General features: G+C 58.5%; 2 protein-coding genes across 8 annotated transcripts; one reads left to right on the forward strand and one right to left on the reverse strand.

Annotated features, from left to right (window-relative positions):
* The first annotated feature begins 29 nt into the window (after nucleotides 1–29).
* ARHGAP33 (Rho GTPase activating protein 33) lies at nucleotides 30–12,912 on the forward strand. 2 transcript variants are annotated; one of them, XM_087870702.1, is made up of 22 exons: nucleotides 30–160; nucleotides 2,076–2,173; nucleotides 2,251–2,335; nucleotides 2,701–2,781; nucleotides 2,885–3,022; nucleotides 3,455–3,547; nucleotides 4,036–4,158; nucleotides 4,251–4,328; nucleotides 4,410–4,476; nucleotides 4,560–4,619; nucleotides 4,714–4,866; nucleotides 4,949–5,051; nucleotides 6,238–6,382; nucleotides 6,461–6,543; nucleotides 6,628–6,735; nucleotides 8,072–8,217; nucleotides 8,856–9,009; nucleotides 9,094–9,239; nucleotides 9,317–9,391; nucleotides 10,484–11,158; nucleotides 11,250–11,641; nucleotides 11,735–12,912. In XM_087870702.1, the coding sequence occupies exons 1-22, from the start codon at nucleotides 155–157 to the stop codon at nucleotides 12,518–12,520; spliced, it is 3,795 nt and encodes a 1,264-aa protein (XP_087726828.1). In that variant the 5' UTR covers nucleotides 30–154; the 3' UTR covers nucleotides 12,521–12,912. The 2 variants fall into 2 exon arrangements, with proteins under 2 accessions (XP_087726828.1, XP_045655901.1); XM_045799945.2 differs by having other exon boundaries at nucleotides 11,250–12,912.
* Nucleotides 12,913–12,959: 47 nt separating this feature from the next.
* Nucleotides 12,960–21,731, reverse strand: LOC123793919 (inactive serine/threonine-protein kinase TEX14-like). Of its 6 annotated transcripts, XM_087870704.1 has the most exons (15): nucleotides 19,494–21,731; nucleotides 17,049–17,163; nucleotides 16,487–16,652; nucleotides 16,253–16,407; nucleotides 16,111–16,171; nucleotides 15,910–16,034; nucleotides 15,682–15,774; nucleotides 14,908–15,243; nucleotides 14,671–14,828; nucleotides 14,401–14,594; nucleotides 14,244–14,316; nucleotides 14,072–14,160; nucleotides 13,811–13,984; nucleotides 13,253–13,302; nucleotides 12,960–13,164 (listed from the first exon to the last, which is right to left on the reverse strand). In XM_087870704.1, exons 1-15 carry the CDS (start codon nucleotides 19,624–19,626, stop codon nucleotides 13,068–13,070), a joined length of 2,019 nt encoding a protein of 672 aa, XP_087726830.1. In that variant the 5' UTR covers nucleotides 19,627–21,731; the 3' UTR covers nucleotides 12,960–13,067. The 6 variants fall into 6 exon arrangements, with proteins under 6 accessions (XP_087726830.1, XP_087726829.1, XP_087726831.1 ...); XM_087870703.1 differs by having other exon boundaries at nucleotides 13,075–13,164; nucleotides 13,476–14,160; nucleotides 14,244–14,594; XM_087870705.1 differs by lacking the exons at nucleotides 15,910–16,034; nucleotides 16,487–16,652 and having other exon boundaries at nucleotides 13,075–13,164; nucleotides 13,476–14,160; nucleotides 14,244–14,594; nucleotides 17,049–19,583.
* Between the last annotated feature and the right edge of the window lie 40 nt (nucleotides 21,732–21,771).

The raw sequence follows: 21,771 nt of genomic DNA on the forward strand, positions 1-21,771 counted from the left end.
CGCCGGAGCCACGGGCAGCCGTTAGGGGCGGGGCCTGCAGCCGCCCGCGCGCGGCTCGTGCCCTCCCCTTTGTGTCGCCATGGCGGCGGCAGCGGCGACGAGGACGACGAGCGAGGGGTCGAGCGCGGCCGGCGCCTGAGGAGGCTACGCTACCATGGTGGTGAGGGGCCCACGCGGCCGTCAGTCCGTCCGCGTGTCAGTCTGTCCGCGCGCGGCCCCGCCCCGCGCGCCCCGCCCCCGGCCCCGCCCGAGCCCGCGGCCCGCGCCGCCCCTCACCCCTCGTCGAGGTTCCTCTCGTCTCCCCGCAGGTCTTGGGCCGGAGCCCTTTCCCCGGCCCCGCCCCCTCAGTGTGCATCCTGTTCCACGCCCTGGATGGAGGTGACAGTGGCCGAGGACCCAGGCTTGGGGGGATGGGCTAGTCCCGGGAAGGACCCGCACCCCCAAGTGCCCCCCCTAGGGACCTGCTGAAGCTTCCTGGGTCCTTCACCAGCCCCCATCCCACAGCGGTCCTCAGCGTCTTCTCCCAACATCCACCCTTCCCTGACTAGCCCCCTCCCCCTCCACCACCAGCCCCTTTGGTGGTTCTTGAGCCCCACCCCCACCCGGCTCCATCCTCAGCCTGACCCTTTTCTTCTCCTCGTTCTCACTCCGTTCAGCTCCCTTTCAATCAACCCTCCCCTACCCCTGCCATCAGCCTGAACCTCAGCCTCTTCAGCATCTCCCCTCTCTTTACTCCACCCCAGTCCCAATCCCAAACCAGCAGTATACCTCTCGCTAGATCCTTGGGTCCTTCTCCATCTTCTTGTCCTCACCCTCCCTCCCCACCCCCTCCCCACCATGCTGCTCCTGCTCATTCATCCATTCATTCCCTCATTCGCTCACTTAACAGACATTCCCTGATACCTCCTGGCAGACCCCATGTTCCAGGCGCAAAGAGATTCACATCCTGTCCTGCCTTGGGTAGCTTCATGGGCTGGAGAGGGACAGAACCGAGGGTGAGACCCAAGGATGAACCTGGGGTCGCAGTTATATGAAGGAGGGAGAGGCTAAAGCCCAGCCTGGGAAATCCTGATCTGGCAGCTGGTTAATTTATTCATCAGATTTTACCTGGCTCCTGCTGTGTGACTGGGCATTGGAACCCAGAGAAGAATCAGGCTCAACCTTACTTGTGAGGAGCATCCATTCTGTGCCCAGCTCTGTGCTGGACCCTGATCCTGGGGAAGTCACAGTCCAATGGGGGAGATGGACTTGTCACCAATATTTCAGAGTGCTCAGGGCTGGGATGGGAGAACTTCAGGGGATAGAGGGGTCTCGAAGAGGAGGCTGACAAAGCCTGGGTCAGGGAGAACTTCCAAGAGGAGGGAATGAGAGAGACAAGACCTGAGGGATGAGGAGGAAGGAACCTACTGAAAGGATGGGGAAGAGCGTTCCACGCAGAGGGAACAACCTTTGCAAAGGCCTAGGAGGAAACAAGAAGATGGTGCTTTTTTTGGACTCTTAGAAGTTTGAGAGCTCTGAGAGTGGAGGCTGTGGCGGCAAATGGGGCTGGAGAGGTAAACAGACCTGAGAATTCAGACTTTATCTTGAAGATAACAGGGAGCCATTGAAGGTCTATGATCTGTGGAGAGACAGGCAGATATGTGTGGTATGAAAATTATACTGGCACTTGCTGTGAAGAAGCTAGCAGGAGGGGAGAGGTTAGAAGCAGGAAGATTGATAAGATGGGAGCTGTGATTGTCCAGACATCAATAAAAGGTGTGGAGAGGCACATAGGGGAGATAACTATACCCTGCAGGGGCTGAAGGAGGGCTTTAAACAAAGAGAGATGGTACCAGCATGTGCTCTCCTTGCCTCGCCTTCAGGCTCTGCTCTTCCAGCCTCCCACCCCAGACAACACACAAAGAAGCAAGCCTAACCTTAGTTGCCTTCACCTCCCCCTGACCTACCTTCTGCTCCATGCAGGACTGCCTGTGAAGCAATTCGGGCCTTCGTGCCCAGGCTCACAGATAACAATGCCCCCGTTGTCTCTCTGCTCCCATCTCTGGAGGCCTCTGATTCTTCTTTCTGTTCTACAGGCTCGCAGCACTGACAGCCTGGATGGCCCAGGGGAGGGCTCAGTGCAGCCCTTGCCCCACACTGGGGGGCCCAGTGTGAAGGGGAAGCCTGGGAAAAGGTGAGGTGAGGGTGAGGCTCAGCTTAGGAGGGGGGCCAAACACAGGAGCCGCCAGTGATGTGTCACCTGTCCCCCAGGCTCTCGGCTCCTCGAGGTCCCTTCCCCCGGCTGGCCGACTGTGCCCATTTCCATTATGAGAATGTTGACTTTGGCCATATTCAGGTAGGAGGGCTTTGCACTCAGGTGGGAGGGTGAGATCTTACCCAAGCCTGAAGCAATATCAGCCACTTTACCCCTGAAACCTATCTCAGGAATAGCTATTTCCCCCATCTGAGCAGTCAGTGGCAGGAGTTGTAGGGTGGAAGGGGAGAATGGTTCATTCATTCATCCATTCGTTTCTTTATTCATTCACCTAACTTTTTGTTAGGTGTATGCTCTGTGCCAGGACCCTGTACTTTGAGACATCACCTGCCCTTAGGGAGGCCCAGGCAGGGGACACAGATTCATCTCTAGATAGTGCCAACCTGGAAAGGTCAGGACTGGGACAAAAGTGAGACCCTTACCTGGGCCTTTGTTTCCCTCTACAGCTCCTGTTGTCCCCAGAGCGTGAAGGCCCCAGCTTCTCTGGAGAGAATGAGCTGGTGTTTGGGGTGCAAGTGACGTGTCAGGTGAGGCCACCCCGTTCTCATCTGGCCTGACAGACTGGTCTTCATGGTTCTCAGCTCAGTGTCATGGGACTACTGCTCCTTTCTGTCCCTCCTGCTCCCACAGGGCCGTTCCTGGCCAGTTCTCCGAAGTTATGATGACTTCCGGTCCCTGGATGCCCACCTACACCGGTGCATATTTGACAGGAGGTTCTCCTGCCTCCCAGAGCTTCCCCCACCCCCAGAGGGGGCCAGGGCTGCCCAGGTAAACTGTTGTCTCAGCCCCCGCCTCAGCTCTGGTGTATCCTCTGGTGTGTCCTCATGAGCAATGTGTGAAACCATCAAGAGAGGATAGTTAAATATTTAAACACTGGTATGGCCCAGGTTCCAACCAGTCAGAATGGAGAGGCCCAGAATGAAACTGCAGTGGGAGGCTCCTTTCAGTTTTAGGATCATGAGGCATTCCAGGGGATTCAGTGGGAGAGTCAGCATGGCCCGGACCCATGGGGGCACACAGGAGCTTGGCATAGCCTGTTACTAACTGATATGGAAATATTTCAGTGCTTACCAGCGGAGCAGCACCCATGCATTCAGGCTGTATTTCAGTCCTGCCCAGAGGTGAGCTAGGGCAGTATAGGAGGGCCGCAAACTCTCTCAAGGTCTCCTCACAAAAGCCCCCCTGACAACTTGCCCCCAGATGCTGGTACCACTGCTGCTGCAATACCTGGAGACCCTGTCAGGCCTGGTGGACAGTAACCTCAACTGTGGGCCTGTGCTCACCTGGATGGAGGTGGGCCCAGGAAGGGGGACTTGGAGTTGGGAGTGAGTGAGGGATGTCTGAGGAGCAAGAACCAGTCTGAGAGTGTGTGTGGGCACAGAAGAGAAATGAGCCAGAGCAGAGGAGTGTTTGTGTGGGCACATACCTGTGAGAGAGAATGAGTGCGTGTGTGTGCGTGTGTGTCAGCAGGCATTGGACTGTGGGGATGGGAGGATTTCAAGATATATCAGTTAGAAATAGGTTTGACTGTAACTCCTAGAACGTCTGTCCAGCAGTGGCTCAAACCAGTAGGTTTTCGGAGAGCAGATGTGCAGTGTCTGCTCTGGAGGATGAGGGTACAGGGGTGTCCTGGGACATGAGAGGAAAGGAGGGGCTTTTTTGGGCAAGAATTTAGGTGTTTGACCAATAGCTCTGACTGACAGAGGCTCTTAGGTAGGGGACAGGTAGCAGCCTCCCCCGGGCCCTTATTATCTCCTCCTTCTGGCCTTTCTCCATCTCAGCTGGACAACCACGGGCGGCGACTGCTCCTCAGTGAGGAGGCCTCCCTTAACATCCCTGCAGTGGCCGCTGCGCACGTAATCAAACGGTACACAGCCCAGGCTCCAGATGAGCTCTCCTTTGAGGTGAGGCTGCGGGGAAGCCTGGGCTTCCTGGCTGGGCTCCCCACTTTCCCTGTCCCTTCTGACCCTCCCTCCAATTACCTTCCCCCTCCCAGGTGGGAGACATTGTCTCCGTGATCGACATGCCACCCACCGAGGATCGGAGCTGGTGGCGGGGCAAACGAGGCTTCCAGGTGAGCCTGGCTTGGGTGGACGGGGGTCAGGGCACTGTGCCAGCTAGGGTGGCCTGCTCACTGACCCCAAACCCTCCTCAGGTCGGTTTCTTCCCCAGTGAGTGTGTGGAATTGTTCACAGAGCGGCCTGGTCCAGGACTAAAAGGGGGTGAGTGCCGGGGGCACAATGGGGAGGCCTCCCTGCATCCTTTGCCTGTCGTCCATTCTTTCCACCCATTGTTCACCCCACAGATGCCGATGGTCCCCCATGTGGTGTCCCAACACACCAGGGTGTCTCCTCTCTAACCTCAGGTAATGGGAACAAGAGGCCAGGCCCCTGCCCACCCCACTCCCCATAAGACCAGTGGCTGCTCTGACACTCTATGACCTGCCTTTCCTCCCACAGCCGTGCCCCGGCCACGTGGGAAGCTGGCTGGCCTCCTCCGAACCTTCATGCGCTCCCGCCCTTCTCGGCAGCGGCTGCGGCAGCGGGGCATCCTGCGGCAGAGGGTGTTTGGCTGTGACCTTGGAGAGCACCTCAGCAATTCAGGCCAGGACGGTGAGGCCCCATGTCCACCTGCTCAGCCTACTCCTCCCACCCTGTTGCAGCCTGCCCAGACCTGAGCCCTGCTTTCTCCCAGTGCCCCAGGTACTTCGCTGCTGCTCCGAGTTTATTGAGGCCCATGGGGTGGTGGATGGAATCTACCGGCTCTCAGGAGTGTCATCCAACATCCAGAGGCTACGGTGAGGGCCCTCCACCAAGTCCTTCCTTCCACACACTTACTGAGCATTGTCTCTATTCCAGGCCCTGTGCCATGTGCTGTGGACACAGAGTTATCTGGGTGAGGGGACGGTTAGGAGAGCTTAGGGTGGGGTTGGACTGGGGCTGGGGTCAGGGAAGGCTTTCTTGAAGAAGTGACACCCAAGCTGAGGCCTGAAAGGCAAGAGCAGAATAAGCATTGGAAGCAGAGATCAGTCTTCATTGAGTACCCGCCACATGCCACACACTAGGCACTGGGGACACAGACACTTCTGCCTTCGCGGGGTCACACACTGGAGGAAGAGACAAACAAGGAAATGAGAGAGTGTACTAGTAGGTGACAAGTGCTGTGGAGAACAATAGAATGGGGTAAGGAGGATCGTAGTATGTTGGGGAGGGAAATTGCAGTTTTAAATACAGTGGGCAGAGAAGGCCGCCTGGCGGAGGGCTTGCTCTAGAGGAGGTGACAGGCCAGCTGTGCGGACGTCCTGGGATGAGCGCCCACCGTGGTGGGAACAGTTAGTACAAGGGGAAAGCAGCAGGAGTTCATGTCCCAGAAGTAAATGCGGGCAGAGTACACAAGGCCTTCTGTTAGGATACTGTTGGGATTTTGCCTTTTACACAAAGTAAGGGGGTAACCACAGGAGGGTCTGAGCTGAGGAGGGACAGCATGAAGAACAGTCTCAAGCGGGAAGCAGTGAGGCATGAGCATCGGGACTAACAGGAGGCGTGAGGTGACGGTGTGGAGCCTGGGGTTCTGAGAGACAAGGCACGAGGTCACATGAGAGGGCGTTCACCCAAGAGCAGTGGGACACCACCGGAGAGTTCTGAGTGGGGGCTGCTGGGATTTTGGCCACATTTTCCAGTGACCTCTTGAAGCCAGGAAAATGACTGGAGCATGCGTGGTCATGCTCTGTATTCAGATGGCCTCAGGTAGCCGCAAGCAGGAGCCTCTCCCACCTGAGCCTCAGTGTCCTCCTCTGTAAAATGGGGGGCACGCCCGTTGAAGCACACAGAGTTGTTGGGGGGTTCCGTAAGGTTCTGCCTCTGAAGAGCCCAGCACAGGAAGAGGGTGGCATCCATGTACGGACACTCTGAGAGGTGGGGGAAGAATACAGCCATGTAGGTCAGCTCTGACCTGAATCTTTCTTCTTGACCTGGTGGCCTCAGGCATGAGTTCGACAGCGAGAGGATCCCTGAACTGTCCGGCCCCGCCTTCCTGCAGGACATCCACAGTGTGTCCTCCCTCTGCAAGCTCTACTTCCGGGAGCTGCCGAACCCCCTGCTCACATACCAGCTCTATGGGAAGTTCAGTGTGAGTAAGGGAGCTGGCAAGGTTGGAGGGTGTGGGGATGCCTTGGCCCACCCCCATCACGCCTATGCATCATCTCAGGAAGCCATGTCCGTGCCTGGGGAGGAGGAACGCCTGGTGCGTGTCCACGACGTCATCCAGCAGCTGCCCCCGCCTCACTACAGGTAAGCCAGAAGGGGCAGGGAAGGCCTGTGGTGGGGTCCCAAGGGAGTTGAGGCTCAGGTGTTCTCCTCCACTCCCATCCTCAGGACCCTGGAATACCTGCTGAGGCACTTGGCCCGCATGGCGAGACACAGTGCCAACACCAGCATGCATGCCCGCAACCTGGCCATTGTCTGGGCACCCAACCTTCTACGGTAAGCGGGCAGCTCACAGCCTGCCCCCATCAGCTTCCTTCCACAGGCTGGGCCTCAAGTCTGCCCCACACTTCCCACCCAGAACCCACACAGCTTTTGTTCTCTGATTCATCTCATTCAACACCTATTTCGTAAGGACCTCCTGGGTGCCAGCCCTTGTTCTCAGCACCGGGACCTGGTAGCGAGCAAGATCCTGTGCTCCTAGACTCACATTTTCATGGGGAGATGGACAATGAACTATCAACAAGAAAAATAGAGAATAAGGTCTGATGGTGATGAGTACCAAGGAGAAAGATTACAAAGCAGGGAAAGGAGATCCACGGGGTCATGGCATTTTGAAAGTTTTGAGTGACAAGGGAGGTTTCCATAAGAAGTCTTCCTAAGGCCAGTAGCAGGGTGAGCCCCAGAGCATTCGATGGTGACCAAGGCAGAAGAGCTCTCTGTCCTAAATAAAATAGGTGGTCCATGAGATGGTGGATATAAGAACTATTAGGACAAAGGAAAAAAAAGAGAGAAGGAAGCTTACGACTTTAAATAAAGTGGGTGGGGAAGACTGCATTGGGAAGGTAACATTTGAGTCAAGCCCTGCAGGAGGCGAGGGAGGGGCCTGTGGGGATATCTGGGGAGGAGCAGACCAGGCCAAGGGAAGGCGAGTGCCAGTGTCTGGAGGCTGAAAGGTGCCTGCTGTGCTGGAGGACCACAGGGAGCCCAGTGTGGCTGGAGTGGGTGAGCAAGCGAGGGAGCGGCTGAGGGGGAGGAGACGATGATGTCAGAAGTGATAGGGCACCAGCTACAGGAGTGACTTACGGGGTCCTGGGTCATGGTGAGGACTTAGTTTCTGCCAGGACGGAGGTGCAGCCAGGGGAGGCTCTGAGCCAGCAGGGCCCTGACATCACAGGCTCCCTCTGGTTGTGGAGGGGAGCAGACTGCAGGGGGCAGGACAGACAGGGAGCCCAGGGAGGAGCTGCTGTGACGTCTGGGAGTGGGAGGATGGAGGCTGCGCCATGGTGGGGAGAAGAGCTTAGAATAAGGAGATATTTTTGTGGGTGGAGCAGACAGGGATTGCTGAGAGATTGGATGTAGGTGTGAGGGAACAAAGGAGAGGGGTCAGGAGCAACACCCAGAGGGATTTGGCCTGAGCACTCACTGAGATGGGGAAGGCAGGGAGGTAGGGGTTTGGGGAAAGGTTGAGAACCCAATCCTGGATGTGATCACTTTGATAAGGTCGGAGGTGTTAGATGACGTCATTTCTTCCATTGGCTCCCCATTGCGCCTAGCTGGAACCCACCAGCTGGGGCTCAAAGCACCTGGCCTCCCTCCCCCTCCTCCCATCCAGGTCCATGGAACTGGAGTCAGTGGGGCTGGGTGGGGCAGCAGCCTTCAGGGAGGTACGGGTGCAGTCGGTGGTGGTGGAATTCCTGCTCACTCACGTGGATGTCCTGTTTAGCGACACCTTCACCTCTGCTGGCCTCGACCCTGCAGGTATGCCCATCCCACCCCCTGATGTCCTGGCTACTGCCCCCTCATTGTTAGGGCTGCAGTGGGAGGGCAGGTGGGCTCCCAGCCCTATCCCTACCCCACTGAAGCTGGACCTCCCTCCTGGCTCCTTGAGGACCCCGCCCCGGCCTCTCCCTCCCCTCCCCCCCCTTCTCATTTCAGCTCCTACGCTCAGGATCCCCACTTCTTGGCCCGGACATCGTTCTTCCTTCACCCCTTGTAGCTCCTGGGGGCTCTTGGGGCCATGGGTCAACCAGGGAGGAGGTGGGAGGTCCCCAGACTTGACCCCGCCCCGGCCCCACCCAGACTCCCCGCCCTACCCCGGACCCCAGCCCAATCAGGATTCAGCACGTCGGAGGGCCCTCTGGCCCGAGGTAACTGAAGCCAGAGCCGCTGCCCTCGCTGGCTGTTGGGAGCTGCCTCCTCATCAGCTCGTTCTGCCTCACTCCTCCTCCTCACCTGCCTGCTGCCCACCCATTCCCGCCTGATCCGCCCTGGCCCCCTGCCTTGCCAGCCCGGGTGGGCACGCTGCGGGGCCGGGGCTTGGGCTGTAGCGCTTGGCTTTGCCTGTGGCCTTGAGTGGCCCCCTGAGCTGACAGCTGCCCCCTTTCCCAACTCCCTAGGCCGCTGCCTCCTCCCCAGGCCCAAGTCTCTTGCGGGCAGCGGCCCCTCCACTCGCCTGCTGACGCTGGAGGAAGCCCAGGCTCGGACCCAGGGCCGGCTGGGGACTCCTACCGAGCCCACCCCTCCCAAGGCCCCAGCTTCACCTGTGGAAAGGTGAGTGGGATGCTGGTGGGAGCACAGGGCCAGCCTGGAGGCCCCAGATCTCAGACTGCTTCCTGTGTCTCACGCAAACCCCAGGAGGAAAGGGGAGAGAGGCGAGAAACAGCGAAAGCCAGGGGGAAGCAGTTGGAAGACCTTCTTTGCACTGGGTCGGGGCCCCAGCATCCCCCGAAAGAAGCCTCTACCCTGGCTGGGGGGCACCCGCGCCCCACCGCAGCCTTCAGGTCAGAGGCCGCCGTGGGTGTAGGGTGGGAGGGGAGGCACTCCGGAGTGCCCATGACCATCCTACTTCTCCTCGCAGGCGGCCGACCTGACACAGTCACGCTGAGATCTGCCAAAAGTGAGGAGTCTCTGTCATCACAAGCCAGCGGGGCTGGTGAGCGCTGGGTGGCTCATCCCCAGGCCCTGGTGGAGCTGGGAGGGTTGGGGGCCCTGAGGTGGCCTCTAAATGTACTTCAAATTTGGGGCATTTGGGGTGGTTTTTTGTTTTGTTTTTTAGTTCCTAATGTGGGCATGAGGTGCAGGGTGCTAGATAAAGCCTCACCCTTGGTTCATGATGTACTGTGATCATTGGTCCAGGCAGGGGCCTCTCAGGCTTTTATTCACTCCTTTTGAAAAAAATCTAAATAATAAATCGAACACCGGTGGACCCACTGGCCAGAACTAGAAGAGCCCCACTCCCTCACCTGCAAGCTCCTCCCCTCTCCCATCTGCTGCCCCTCCACCGGAGGGGACCCTAGATTTGATGGGCAGCATCCCCTTGCTCTAAGGTCTTACTTACCACCTGAAGGCCTCTGCCTAAGTAACATATGGCACAGTCCTTGCTGTTTTGAAACTTTGAAGATCTCCTAAGAAAGGGGGTGTGGTGCTGGATATGGAACTTGACTTTCTGCTCGCTGCCACCCATGTGGCGGAGTGTAGTTCAGGCTCATTCCTCTTGGCTGCTCTCTGGTATCCGTGTGCGGCTCTCCCATCAGAGTCGCTTGTCCATCCGACTCCTGAGGGGCCTGGGGGCCCTGGTGAGCACTCCCGGCACGGCCACACTGTGGAGAGCACCCCAGGCACCCAGGAGCGGAGGGTGCCCCGCAGGCCATGCTCCTGTTCATGTTCCACCTACGTGAGGAGGCAGGATCATTTTCCAAACCTGGTTGCCCAGTCTACACTCCCCATAGTGAGAGCCCAGGAGACCCTGCTGGACTCCTGCTCACCAACCGCGTGCTTGTCAGATGTCAGTCTTGCCTTTGGGTGTAGAAGGAGTCTCATCATGGCCTTGCCGTCTCTTTCCTTTCTCACTGTGAGTCTGAACAGCGAAAAGCTCTCCCTGGATTTGCAGCCACTGGGACCCTATCCAGGGAGGCGCCTCTTCTTGTAACTTCCCCAGCCTAACGCACTGGGTGATGTACCCTACTATTACTGCTGTATGGCTATGTCAAGTTCTGGCCCCTGACCTAACTGCTCCCCCTTCCAGGCCTCCAGAGGCTGCACAGGCTCCGGCGACCCCACTCCAGCAGTGACGCTTTCCCTGTGGGCCCGGCACCAGCTGGCTCCTGCGAGAGCCTGTCCTCGTCATCCTCCTCCTCTGAATCCTCCTCCTCTTCGGAGTCCTCATCCTCTGGATCCTCAGGAGCTGGGCTGGGGGCACTCTCTGGGTCCCCCTCACACCGAACCTCAGCCTGGCTAGATGATGGTGACGAGCTGGACTTCAGCCCACCCCGCTGCCTGGAGGGGCTCCGGGGGCTCGACTTTGATCCCCTGACCTTTCGCTGCAGCAGCCCCACACCAGGGGACCCGGCACCTCCCGCCAGCCCGGCACCCCCAGCCCCTGCCTCTGCCTTCCCACCCAGGGTGACCCCACAGGCCCTCTCACCCCGTGGGGCCGCCAGTCCTGCCTCGCCCACTGCCCTGGACATCTCAGAGCCCCTGGCTGTATCAGTGCCACCTGCTGTCCTGGAGCTGCTGGGGGCCGGGGGAACGCCTGCCTCAGTCACCCCAACGCCGACCCTCAGCCCCAGCCCAGGCCTCCGGCCCCATCTCATCCCCTTGCTGCTGCGGGGAGCTGAGGCCCAGCTGAGTGACACGTGCCAACAGGAGATCTGCAGCAAGCTGGCGCTGCCTGTTCCCCGGGGAGCCCAAGGCCAGCATGGTGAGTCTGGCTAGCCTGCCTCATGCCCTGATCGACCCTGACGCTGCACCCGAGACCTGGCTGACTCCTCTTCCCATTCCTCCCTGTGTAGGTCCTGGTATGGATTCACCGCTGCTGCCCCCACCCCTGTCCCTCCTGCGCCCTGGGGGGGCCCCACCCCCACCCCCCAAGAACCCAGCACGCCTCATGGCCCTGGCCCTGGCTGAGCGGGCTCAGCAGGTGGCCCAGAGACAGAGCCAACAGGAGCATGGGAGCACCCCTTCTGCTCCCCACTCCCCTTTCCACCCTTCACTGTCGCTGGAGGTGGGCGGTGAGCCCCCAGGGACCTCAGGGGTTGGGCCAGCCCCCAACTCCCTAGCCCACCCAGGTGCCTGGGTTCCTGGACCCCCACCCTCCCTACCAAGGCAACAAAGTGATGGGAGCCTGGTGAGGAGCCAGCGGCCCCCAGGGACCTCAAGGAGGGGACTCAGAGGCCCTGCCCAGGTCAGTGCCCAGCTCGGGAGAGGTGGGGGGTGCAGGGCGTGTGGGGATAAGCCAGAGATGGCAGCTCAGTTCCTGTATTCTGTCCCCTCACAGGTTCCTACTCCCGGCTTCTTCTCTTCAGCCCCTCGGGAGTGCCTGCCGCCCTTCCTTGGGGTCCCCAAACCAGGCTTGTACCCCCTGGGTTCCTCATCCTTCCAGACCAGCTCCCCAGCCCCAGTCTGGAGGAGCCCCTTAGGTCCCCCTGCACCACTTGACAGGGGAGAGAACCTGTACTATGAAATTGAGACGGGTGAGGGAGCCCCCTACACTGGCCCCACTAGGTCCTGGAGTCCCTTTCGCTCTATGCCCCCAGATAGGCTCAATGCCTCATATGGCCTGCTTGGCCAATCGCCACCACTCCACAGGTCCCCCGACTTCCTGCTCAGCTACCCACCAGCCCCTTCCTGCTTTCCCCATGACCACCTTGGCTACTCAGCCCCCCAGCATCCTGCCAGGCGCCCTACCCGGCCTGAGCCCCTCTATGTTAATCTAGCGCTGGGGCCCAGGGGTCCCTCACCCGCCTCTTCCAGCTCTTCCTCCCCTCCTGCCCACCCCCGTAGCCGTTCAGATCCTGGCCCCCCAGCCCCCCGCCTACCCCAGAAACAGCGGGCCCCCTGGGGCCCCCACACCCCTCACAGGGTGCCTGCACCCTGGGGAACTCCAGAGCCTCTCCTGCTGTACAGGGCAGCCCCACCAGCCTATGGGAGGGGGGGCGAGCACCACCGTGGGTCCTTGTACAGGAATGGGGGGCAAGGAAGGGAGGGGGCTGGTCCCCCACCCCCCTACCCCACTCCCAGCTGGTCCCTCCACTCTGAGGGTCAGACCCGAAGCTACTGCTGAGCCACAGCAGGGAAAGACCTTCCTCCCTTCCCTTCCCCCTCACTGATCTTGGCCCAATTCAGTCCCTTGTTTTGTATTTTCTTGAACTCCTGACCCTTACCCCAGGTTTCTAACTTTGTAACTTGTTTCTGATGTGGGTCCCTAACCTGTTATAGCTTCCCTACCCTGGGCCGAAGGGCACACCCATTCCCCACCCACCATCCTCCCATCCTGGGGGCTCTCGCACAAATCTGAGGGCTAGGCTGACACCCTGTCTTCCCTCTCCCTCCAGGAGCCCCCAACTTGTCCTGACCTGTGCACAGGGGGTTGGGGAACAGCTCCTGCCCATCTCCCCCCCACACGCCCCACTAAACCATCTGACAAAATTAATGAATAAAAACAGTGAAAACATGGCTGCTAGTGTCATGCTGGGGCCAGACTCAGGGAACAAAGAGGCAGAGACGGATGGATTACTTTATCACTTCATCATTTCAGCAAGTGCTGCATGGGAAGTCACTCCTGGGAGGCTCTGAGGGGCGGTGTCTGCAGATAGGCAGTCACTGGCCCTCTAAGAATCCGTGTCAGGAGCGGGGTCGAGGCTGGGCTTGTCTCCGAGTCGGCGTCCATCTCGCAGCTCTGCTAGGATCTCCTCCAGCAGGTCCATCCTGGGGAGCAGTGGGATGGGGTGGAGCCGGGGTCACTGCGGGGACGAGGAAAGGGCCCCAGGGGCCCCCAGCAGGGCCCAGTTCTCACTTCTGCAGGCTGGAGAAGCGACCTCCTCTGATCAGCTCAGGACTGGGCTCCTGCAGGGGAAAAAGGCTGGAGCTGCCCCCCAGTAGCCATGGAGCTCAGGATGGGCCTGGGAGGGTGAAACGGGCCAGGGGACAGGCTCAGGGTCCCCTGCTTCACCCGCCCTCGTGGCCTTCCCTGCCAGCAGCCTCCAGGGTGTGGGTCAGCAGGCAGGGGGTGGGCTCACAGGGCGGGGGTGGGGGTCCAGCAGGGCAGCCCTGTGTGTGTGCCACTGCAGCCCCTGCAGGGCTGGCATCTTGGCTGAGTTCCTCTCAAACTGCTCCACAGAACCCTGGGTCCCCAGAAGGGAGGCTGAGTCCTGAAGGCTGGAGTGCAGCACAGGGCCCTGGGGGAAGTTGGGTTGGTCAGTGGGCACAGGTCAGTGAGAGGACAGTTGGGGGGTTCCGGGGGGGGTCCCTGGTCAAAGGAGAGGCAGCCAGGGAAACGGGTTGGTGACAACTGGGGTGAGGGGTCACAGTTTAATGAATGGACAGTCGCGCAGGTCACTGGCGGGATCCATACTGTTGAGCTGGGCTCCAGGCAGCAGTGCGGGCTGATCCTGGCTGCAGGGCTAGAGCCTGGGTAGACGCTGAGGCCGGGACTCGGGCTGCTGCCGAGAGTCAAGCTGCTGCCTGAGTCCCAGGCTGTGGCCCTCTGGACTCTGCTGTGGCCTGTGACCTCTGGCGTCTTCAGGGCCTGCAGAGACAATGGCAGGAGCTGGCATGAGTGGCCCAAGTGCTCCGTAGCTCCCCTGGTCCTCCATATACCTGCTCTGGCTCCTACCTGGCATGGGGAAGGGCCTAGGGACATCAAAGGGGGCACAGGCCCGGGTGTAGTCTGGGCTCTGGGGGCCACCTCACAGTACAGTGTCTCTGGGGGGACAGACCAGCTGGTTGGAACATGGGGAGCAGAGCTGAGCTCAGCACCGGCTACCACCCCCTCCATGCCCTCTAACCTGGTAGGAAACCCTGAGACACAGGGCTTCGTGTGGTCCAGTGCCTCGGGGAACTCACCTCAGGAGCTGAGTCCTGTGGAAAGGAGGCTGCGTGTGTGACACGGGTCCTGCCTAAGGTTCCGTGGCTACCACCCACCTTGGCCAACCTGTCCCGTACCTGGGCCATGGCTTCCCGCAGCAGGTATCGAGTGTTCTGCAGGCTGCCCCAGCGGTCAGCGGGCCCTAGGCCCAGCCCAGCCTGAACCAGGGCCTGGTAGGGGGCCGGCACCAGGGGATCCAGGGTCGGGCTCTCACCTGCCTCCAATTTAGCCTTCACCTCTGGCCCCTTTCTCCCGGCCCAGGGCAGCTCTCCTGTGAGGAAGCATGATTGGGGGACCCAAACCGGAGGGCGGCCTCAGTGGGGCAGGGTGTAGGATCACTCACTGACCAGTGAACACCTCCTGGGCCAAGATGCAAAAGCTGTAGAGATCTGAGGTGGCAGCAGGCATGTCACCGCAGATGAGCTCAAGTGGCAGCCAGGGGTACAGTTCAGGAGGCGGGGGCAGCCCTGGGCCTGGGCCTCCCCGGGCGTAGTCCTGCTGTGGCCTGTGGAGGCCAAGGGGCCTGGTGAGCCAGGGGCCACTGGACAGGGATACAGGGGCAGAAAGGTGAGGCGGGCACTCACCTGGGCTGCAGCCAGCGCTGGTGCAGCGGGCGCCCGTGCTCCAGGCTGCCCACTTTGGCCAGGCCTGGCCGTACCAGCTGCACGGCGTGAGAGCTGAGGCCGCCATGAGCGCGCCAGCGGGCCTGCAGGAACAGCAGGGCCTCCAGCACCTGCAGCAGCAGGTGGCCAGGCAGCAGGCCCGGCACAGTGCAGGGCCCTCCCGGACTCGGCCCGCGTGGGTGAAGCACCACATGCAGGGAGCCCAGCCACACGGGTTCGAAGAGAAGGCACAGCCCTGACAGGTCCGCTGATGGGCTCAGTGCCATCAGCAGCAGCAGGTTGGGGTGGTGCAGGGTGCTGGGCGGGAGGAGAGCAGGCCACTCACCAGGAGGCCCCGACCTGCATGGCGGGGGCTGCTCCTGGGCACAGATCAGCATGGGCCAGGGGTTGACGATCTGCACCAGCCGCCAGACAGAGGAGAAACTGAGACCTGGCTCGCAGGGCCAACACCCAGTTCATACCCCATCTGGGGTACCCCTCCCCATGCCCAGCCATCCCTCTGTGGCCTGTAATACACCGCACACAGCCCTGGGACCCACTTTACAGTGTGGGGGAAGGGTGGCTGCTCCAGCAGGAGGGCTCCTTGCCAGGTCCTGGCCCAGAGGTGAAGACCGTAACTGTGGCCACTGCCACACTCCCTGGCCTCCTGTTTGTGAGACACTTGAGTCCGGAGGGCAGGCCGGAGACTGGTCTGTGGGGCTGGGCCAGCCTGGGGCAAGGCCGGGGGTGGTGTACCTGCAGTGCTGAAGGTCAGCCAACAGCACATCTGGCTGAGTTCCAGGTGCCTTCAGCTGCCGAGCTGTCACAGGGTGGCCCCTCCACAGGAGGCTAGAGAATGGGGAGGGGGAAAGAGCCACAGGTCTGAAATGGGGGGTCTTCCTACGAGGGAAGGAGGAGAGCTGGACACCTCCCAGAACTCTGCTGGACAGCTAGGCAGGGGGTGTGGGAGGGGCTCTCTCTCACTTGGCCATGAGGGTGTGGGAGCTGCTCTCGTAGGTGCGGTCGGGCTCGCCCTGGGCTGGCAGCATCTCCTTGGGGTCCGCGAGGGGTATGCCTGTTACCAGCCCCAGTGGCCACAGGCTGCTCAGCTGGGGATGGGGAGCGGGACTATGAGGCACAAAGCGGACAGGGGTGTTCCCTGCTCCCCCAACCTCTACCACTTACCTGGCCAAACCCCAAGGCTGGAATTTGGGGGGGTCTTCTGATGTGCTCCGGCCTCGGCGCCCTGGGGCAAAGGGAAGTCCAGGGGTGAGTCTAGGGCAGCTGGAGGTGGTGGGTGAGGGGGCTTCAGGATGTGGATAGTTACCTGTCCACACGCACCAGCCGCAGCAAGGACAGGGAGCCACACAGGCTGTGTCTAGAGCCGGCCTGCAACTGGCCCAGTGATGCACTGGCTGCCAACTCACCGTCATGCACTAGCGCTGATATGTGGGCTCGGCACAGCTCTAACAGCTCCAGCACCTGGATGGGGGACGTGTGCAGTGAAGCAGACGGGGGTGCCGGCTCTATATGCCCCCACCCCACCTGGGCCACTGCTCACCTCCCAGCTCTGCTTAGCACCACCCTCCTCTGCCCAGTCCCGAGGCGTGCGACCCTGCTGGTCATGCAGACGCAGGTCACCCCCCGCCTGTAGCAGGTGCAGCATCACCAGGCTGCGGCCCGAGAAGGCGCCTGCGTGCACAGGTGTGCTGCCATCAAGGCAGCGGCTGCAGCGGAACAATGAGGACAGAAATGGATTAGGAAAGGGGCAGAAAAGGGACAAGTGGTGGCAGGATGGAAGCACTGAGGGATGAGGGGAGTCACAGTGAACATGGGAGGTGGATACCGGGACAGGAGGGGTCACCTGGGGACACAGTGGGGCCTTTGAGAGGTGAGAGTCTCACTGTGAGCATGGGAGGTAGTGGCAGAATGGGAATAGTCCCTGGAGAACAAGGGGTTAGTCCAGAGAACAAGCGAGAGATCAGTGGGGATGGAAGGATCATCAGGATGGAAAGGTGTCATGAGGGAGTGGTCTCTGGGGAGGAAAGCCCTGACTCTCAGGCTCTCTGGGGCTCAGACCCAGACCCCTGGGAGTGTGGGGGCATGGTCATCGGTCCACTCACTGGTTGGGGTTGGCGCCAAAGGTCAGCAAGAGCTGCACGGCACAGCTGTGGCCCAGCAGCGCTGAGAGGAAGAGCCCCGTCTGCCCAGCAGAGTTCTCGCCATCCACCTGGACAACTATGGGGCAGCAACACTTAGGACTGTCCCTGCCCTTTACTCCAGAGGCAGAGGTCCTGGGGGCTGCTATGCAACAATACTTCTGCCAATTCCCAGTCCCCGCAGTCCCTCCTTGCCTGGGTCACCCTCAACTCCAGGTTCTATCTGTATGTTCTGGAACCCCCATCCTCCAACCATTGGGAACTCTGCTCAGAATCTGTCTCAACACAGCGCTCACCATTAGTAAGTCCCCAGAGTTGCAACAAGGGGTGATATCCACCTGCTATGCTGACACCCATCTGCCATCCCAGAAGTGTCAAAATCACACATAGGTGCCCGGGGGGCCAGGTGGAAGTGTATGTCTCAGGGACCTCGGCTGACAGGAGCCTCGTGCACTGTCCAGGGCAGGCAGCCTCCACCCAGCTCTAATTCAGTGTATATATACAGGTCCCATGTGGCCAGCAGCCAATTCTTCAAGAAAAGCAAACTCTTTGGATTTTATCAGGCAAAATCTCAAGTTTATTTTTGAATACTGCTTCTAAGAGCCGAATCCAAGTAGCAACCTCCTCTGCACTCCACTTATGCCAATCCCTTCCCCCCACCATCCTGACCAGATTCTCTTCCAACCCCTCCTCTCCATACCCATTATCCCGAATTCTTCCCCTAGGCCCTCGCCTATCTCCCTACTGAGGGCAAATGCATGCTGTCTTTGTCCTTGCAGTCCTATGTCCTAGGCAGATACGGCTAAAATCAATCACGCACTTGGCCCAACCCAGCTTGGTCTCTGTTACAAAATCCCTCCAAACATGGTCCTTTAGGAATATCTGAATATCACATTTACTGCATTCTATTTTACCCAGTAGCCCACTGTCTTTTGCAATGGCATCCTCACTGGTTTTCTGCATTTGTCTTGCCCTGCAGAAGGATGTTCTTAAAACACAAATCACTGCACGATATAGATAATCATTACAATGGTAATCATTTCATTTCATGTATAGACAATCTTGTACAAGTTGTTCCAAAACCAACCAACCAAACAAACAAAAAGACAGAAAAAGAGGGCAAGACTCCTTTTATGAAGATAGAATGACCTTAATTTCAAAGCCAGGTAAGTTTCCAGAACCAAAAATGAAATCATATTTCAATTCCATTTATGATCATATATGCTACCCCCTCAACAGACTAAAAGGGATTATCCAATTGATTTATTCCCAGAAATCAGGGACGATACAACATAAGAAAATCAATCAATGTAGGAAAACATATTCATGGATTAAAGAACAAAAATCACATTTGGCTCAGCAGATACAGAAAAAGCACCTGATAAAATTCAAAATGTCCATAGGAAACGCTTAATGACAGAGAACAAACTGAGGGCTGATGGTGGGAGGTGGGTGGGGGGATGAGCTAAATGGGTGATGGGTATTAAGGAGGGCACTTGTTATGATGAGCACTGGGTGGTATATGTAAGTGATGAATCACTAAATTAATAAGTTTTTAAAAATGAAATTCAATACTTACTTATGTTTGGGGGGCAAATACCTCAAAAAACTAAGAATAGATGGGAACTTCCTCACTTTACAAAAATTACAAACCAAAACCCGAGAGCACCCACGATACTTGATGGAGAAATACAGAATAATCCCTTTACTATCAAGAACAAGGAAAGAGATGTCCATTGACAACAAGGTTTGGGGGTTCTGGCCAACACCTTACACGAAGAAAAAAAGAATTAGAGTTTAAAGGGCTGGGACCAAATTGTCACCATCTGTAGGTAACAAAAACTGTAGAATAAAAATTTACAATTATTAAGTTCAGAAAGTGGCCAGAAACACAATCGACTTAGAAAAATCAGTGAAAAATGGAAATTGTAAATTAGATGTTAATTTCCTGCCTACAACTCCAATGGCTTCCCATCACACACACAACAAAATATAACAGAATTCACCCACTACTTCAGAGGCCCTTTCCTGTTTGTAGCTGGTGCCTCTTAGCTTCAGCCCTCTCCGAGTCCCCCTCCTCCCCTGCTGCTACTTACAATTTGTTTTGACCTCAAGGCCTTTGCACTGGCTATTTCACCCTGGGGTTGGGGAGGGGGAGTTGCATGACCAGCTCTTGTAATTACAAAGCCACTCTTTTCGGTGTATCTACTTCATCCTCACCACTCTCTTAAATTCTCATGATAGATTTCATTCACAATGACCCAGAAGGTAATCCTTAAATCCTTAAATCCCCATCACAGAGGCTGGCACACAATAGTGCCTGGTACACAACTGGCCCACTGAAGTCCCACCTCCTACACGGCCTCTTGAGATGGCTCCCGCAGGCACCTGCAGGAGCCGAATCCTCACCTCTCCGCAGGAGCCGAGTGAGGCCCCAGCCTGGGCCCCCGGCCACAGCCAGGCGATGCAGTCGTCCCACCTGGCCTTCTGGATCCCTAACAGAGCCCAGCTCCACGGGGAAGCGAGAGCGCAGGGAGGGCATCTGTGGGCTCCGGCCTCGCTCAGCTCCTGGGCAGGGATCACCTAGGGGGTCTCATGAAGACAGAAGGGAAGATAGGACCTCTGGGAGCAAGAAAAACAGACCTGGCTGGGAGTCCTGGAGGGCCGCTTGAGAAAGGGATGGGTCTCAGGAGGAATCCGCTCTGCTGTTAGGTGTTTGAATGAGAAAAGAGGTGGGATCTGGGAGAGCTACAGACTGGCAGGTCTGGGGTCTAAGTGAGTCTGAGGCTAGGTATTCTGTCTGGCGGAGGGGGTGTAAGGGCTCCAGGGATAGGATCTGAGCTGAGGAAAGGAGACTAGGGGTTTAGGGAAAGGGTCTGGTGGAAAAGGGGCCTAGGAAGTGTTGGGGCCCGAGAGGGGATGATGTCTCCATGCTGTGCGAGGGGGTGGAAGGGAGGAGGGCAGTCAGGGCAGGGCCTGAGGCCCTGAGGCAGGCTCTGTGGGCTGGGACACGGACTGAGGTTCAGGGCAGCCTCTGGGTGTTGGGGTGGGGTCTGCGGGCTAGGGGAAGGGGATGAGGACGGAAGGGGTCTGAGGGCTGCGTCTATAGGCTGGGAACCGGATTCCTATAAGGGGTCGGATCTGCGGGCCACCAGGCCTGGGAAGGAAGGAGGAGTATAAGGGACGGGGGAGGTCTGGGGGGCGGGGTCTAGTCTGAGGGCCCACTGAGCTCCAGGAAGATTCTGGGGCTTAGGCCCCAGGGGACAGATCTTTGCACCTACCGTTAGACTCCTAGAGTGATCGCCACATGACTGCCACGTGACCGGGGCACGCTCGCTCCGGCGTCGGACTGAGCGGGAATCAGGGGCGCATGCGCATCAGTGCCTTGCACTTGCGCAGTGGGCCCCCCGCCGCCCCCGCCCCTACAACGCTGAGGTGATACGAGAAAAGGGAAAGCGATAACCACACCGGAGCTATCTGCATTGCGGTACACGTTACCCTCTCCTTACGCCTGCCCCAGGACTTGTTTCCCCCAGGTACTGGGCCCTTCCTGATCGCTGCCCTCGGCTGTCTTCTTCCCATGCTTCTCACCAACACCACAGGCTGTCTCCTCTTTCCCTAATCCCGGCCTCATTTCTTTGCCCCAAACCTGGAGCCCCATGGTGTCCTGGAGACCTCCCCCTTGGAAATCCCCTGGGGCCCTCCCATCCACTGGGTCCCGCACTGGCAGTATCTCCTCAAAACTGCATTTCCTCCCCGAGTCCCATCTCAGGGTCTCCCCGCTTCAAGCCAGAGCTGTGGGCCTCGCCCTTCAATGTCTCCCTCCAAACCAGCCTCTCAGCCCGGGGGCCCATCCACTCAGCCTCCAGATTGTCCTGCCTCCTCCGTTCGCTATAGCCCTGCCATGCTCCAGTTGCCTGCAGGGATTTCTTACTCCAGCTTCCCTTGGGCTCCCAGCCTGTCTCCCCAGTCTGGTACAGTCACTATATGGTAGCCAGGGACTCTTACTAAAGTCAGGTCTGGCTGACCTGACTCTGTCCCTCCCTTGCTTGAAACCCTCCTGACTCCCCTGAGCCCTTGGGACAGATTCCAAGCCCTGAAATCTGGCATCAAAGATGGCATTATCTGGCCCGCCTACCTTCCATCCCTGTCTTCCCACTCCCCAGTCTATTTCACACTTTTCTGTCTGCGCACACGCCCTTGCCTTTGAATGCTCTACTCAGTATTCCCTTGGTTATCTTTATGAATTCTCTGGGAAGCCTCTTGATCACCAGGTGTCTCCTCTTGATCCACCAGGCTGTCACAGTCTGAAGATAAGTCTGTCTACCCCTACTGGACTGAGCCCTGTGAGGCAGGGCCTGCAGTTGTCTTTGTCATTGTTGTGTCCCCAGCATTGTTCAGCTCAGAGCATAGCTCAGAAGGAGCCTCAGTAAATGCTTATTAAATGAAAAAGTGGTTTGCCTCTTCCCTCTATCCCTCCCAGCCTCAGTGCCTGCTCTTCATCTGGGGATCCCCTGGAGTGAAGAAAGTTCACACAGGAGTCATTGACTGGCTGAGTAAAGCTGATTCCAGGCCCACTGCAGGATAGGCTGCCTCAGGGTTAGGGGGAGGCATCATTCGTGTTTGAATCAATGCCCTTGCTATGCTCTAGGGTCAGCTAGTGGTCTCCCTTGAGCTGCAGCCTAGC

This window comes from Ursus americanus, chromosome 21 (genome assembly GCF_024610735.1).
Source record: "Ursus americanus isolate L20-20 chromosome 21, mUrsAme1.1.p, whole genome shotgun sequence".
Classification (NCBI taxonomy): Eukaryota; Metazoa; Chordata; class Mammalia; order Carnivora; family Ursidae; genus Ursus; species Ursus americanus.

Bases quoted from the DNA above. Each gene is read 5' to 3' on its own strand.
- ARHGAP33 (XM_045799945.2), top strand. The intron at 4,159-4,250 runs GTGAGGCTGCGG...TCCCCCTCCCAG, and splicing joins CAGATGAGCTCTCCTTTGAG to GTGGGAGACATTGTCTCCGT. The intron at 6,383-6,460 runs GTGAGTAAGGGA...GCATCATCTCAG, and splicing joins AGCTCTATGGGAAGTTCAGT to GAAGCCATGTCCGTGCCTGG.
- LOC123793919 (XM_087870703.1), bottom strand. From the start codon at position 19,626: ATGCCCTCCCTGCGCTCTCGCTTCCCCGTGGAGCTGGGCTCTGTTAGG. The intron at 15,244-15,681 runs GTACACCACCCC...CCTCCCGCCCAG, and splicing joins GCTGACCTTCAGCACTGCAG to CACCCTGCACCACCCCAACC. The intron at 14,161-14,243 runs GTTAGAGGGCAT...CTGTCCCCCCAG, and splicing joins GTCTCAGGGTTTCCTACCAG to AGACACTGTACTGTGAGGTG.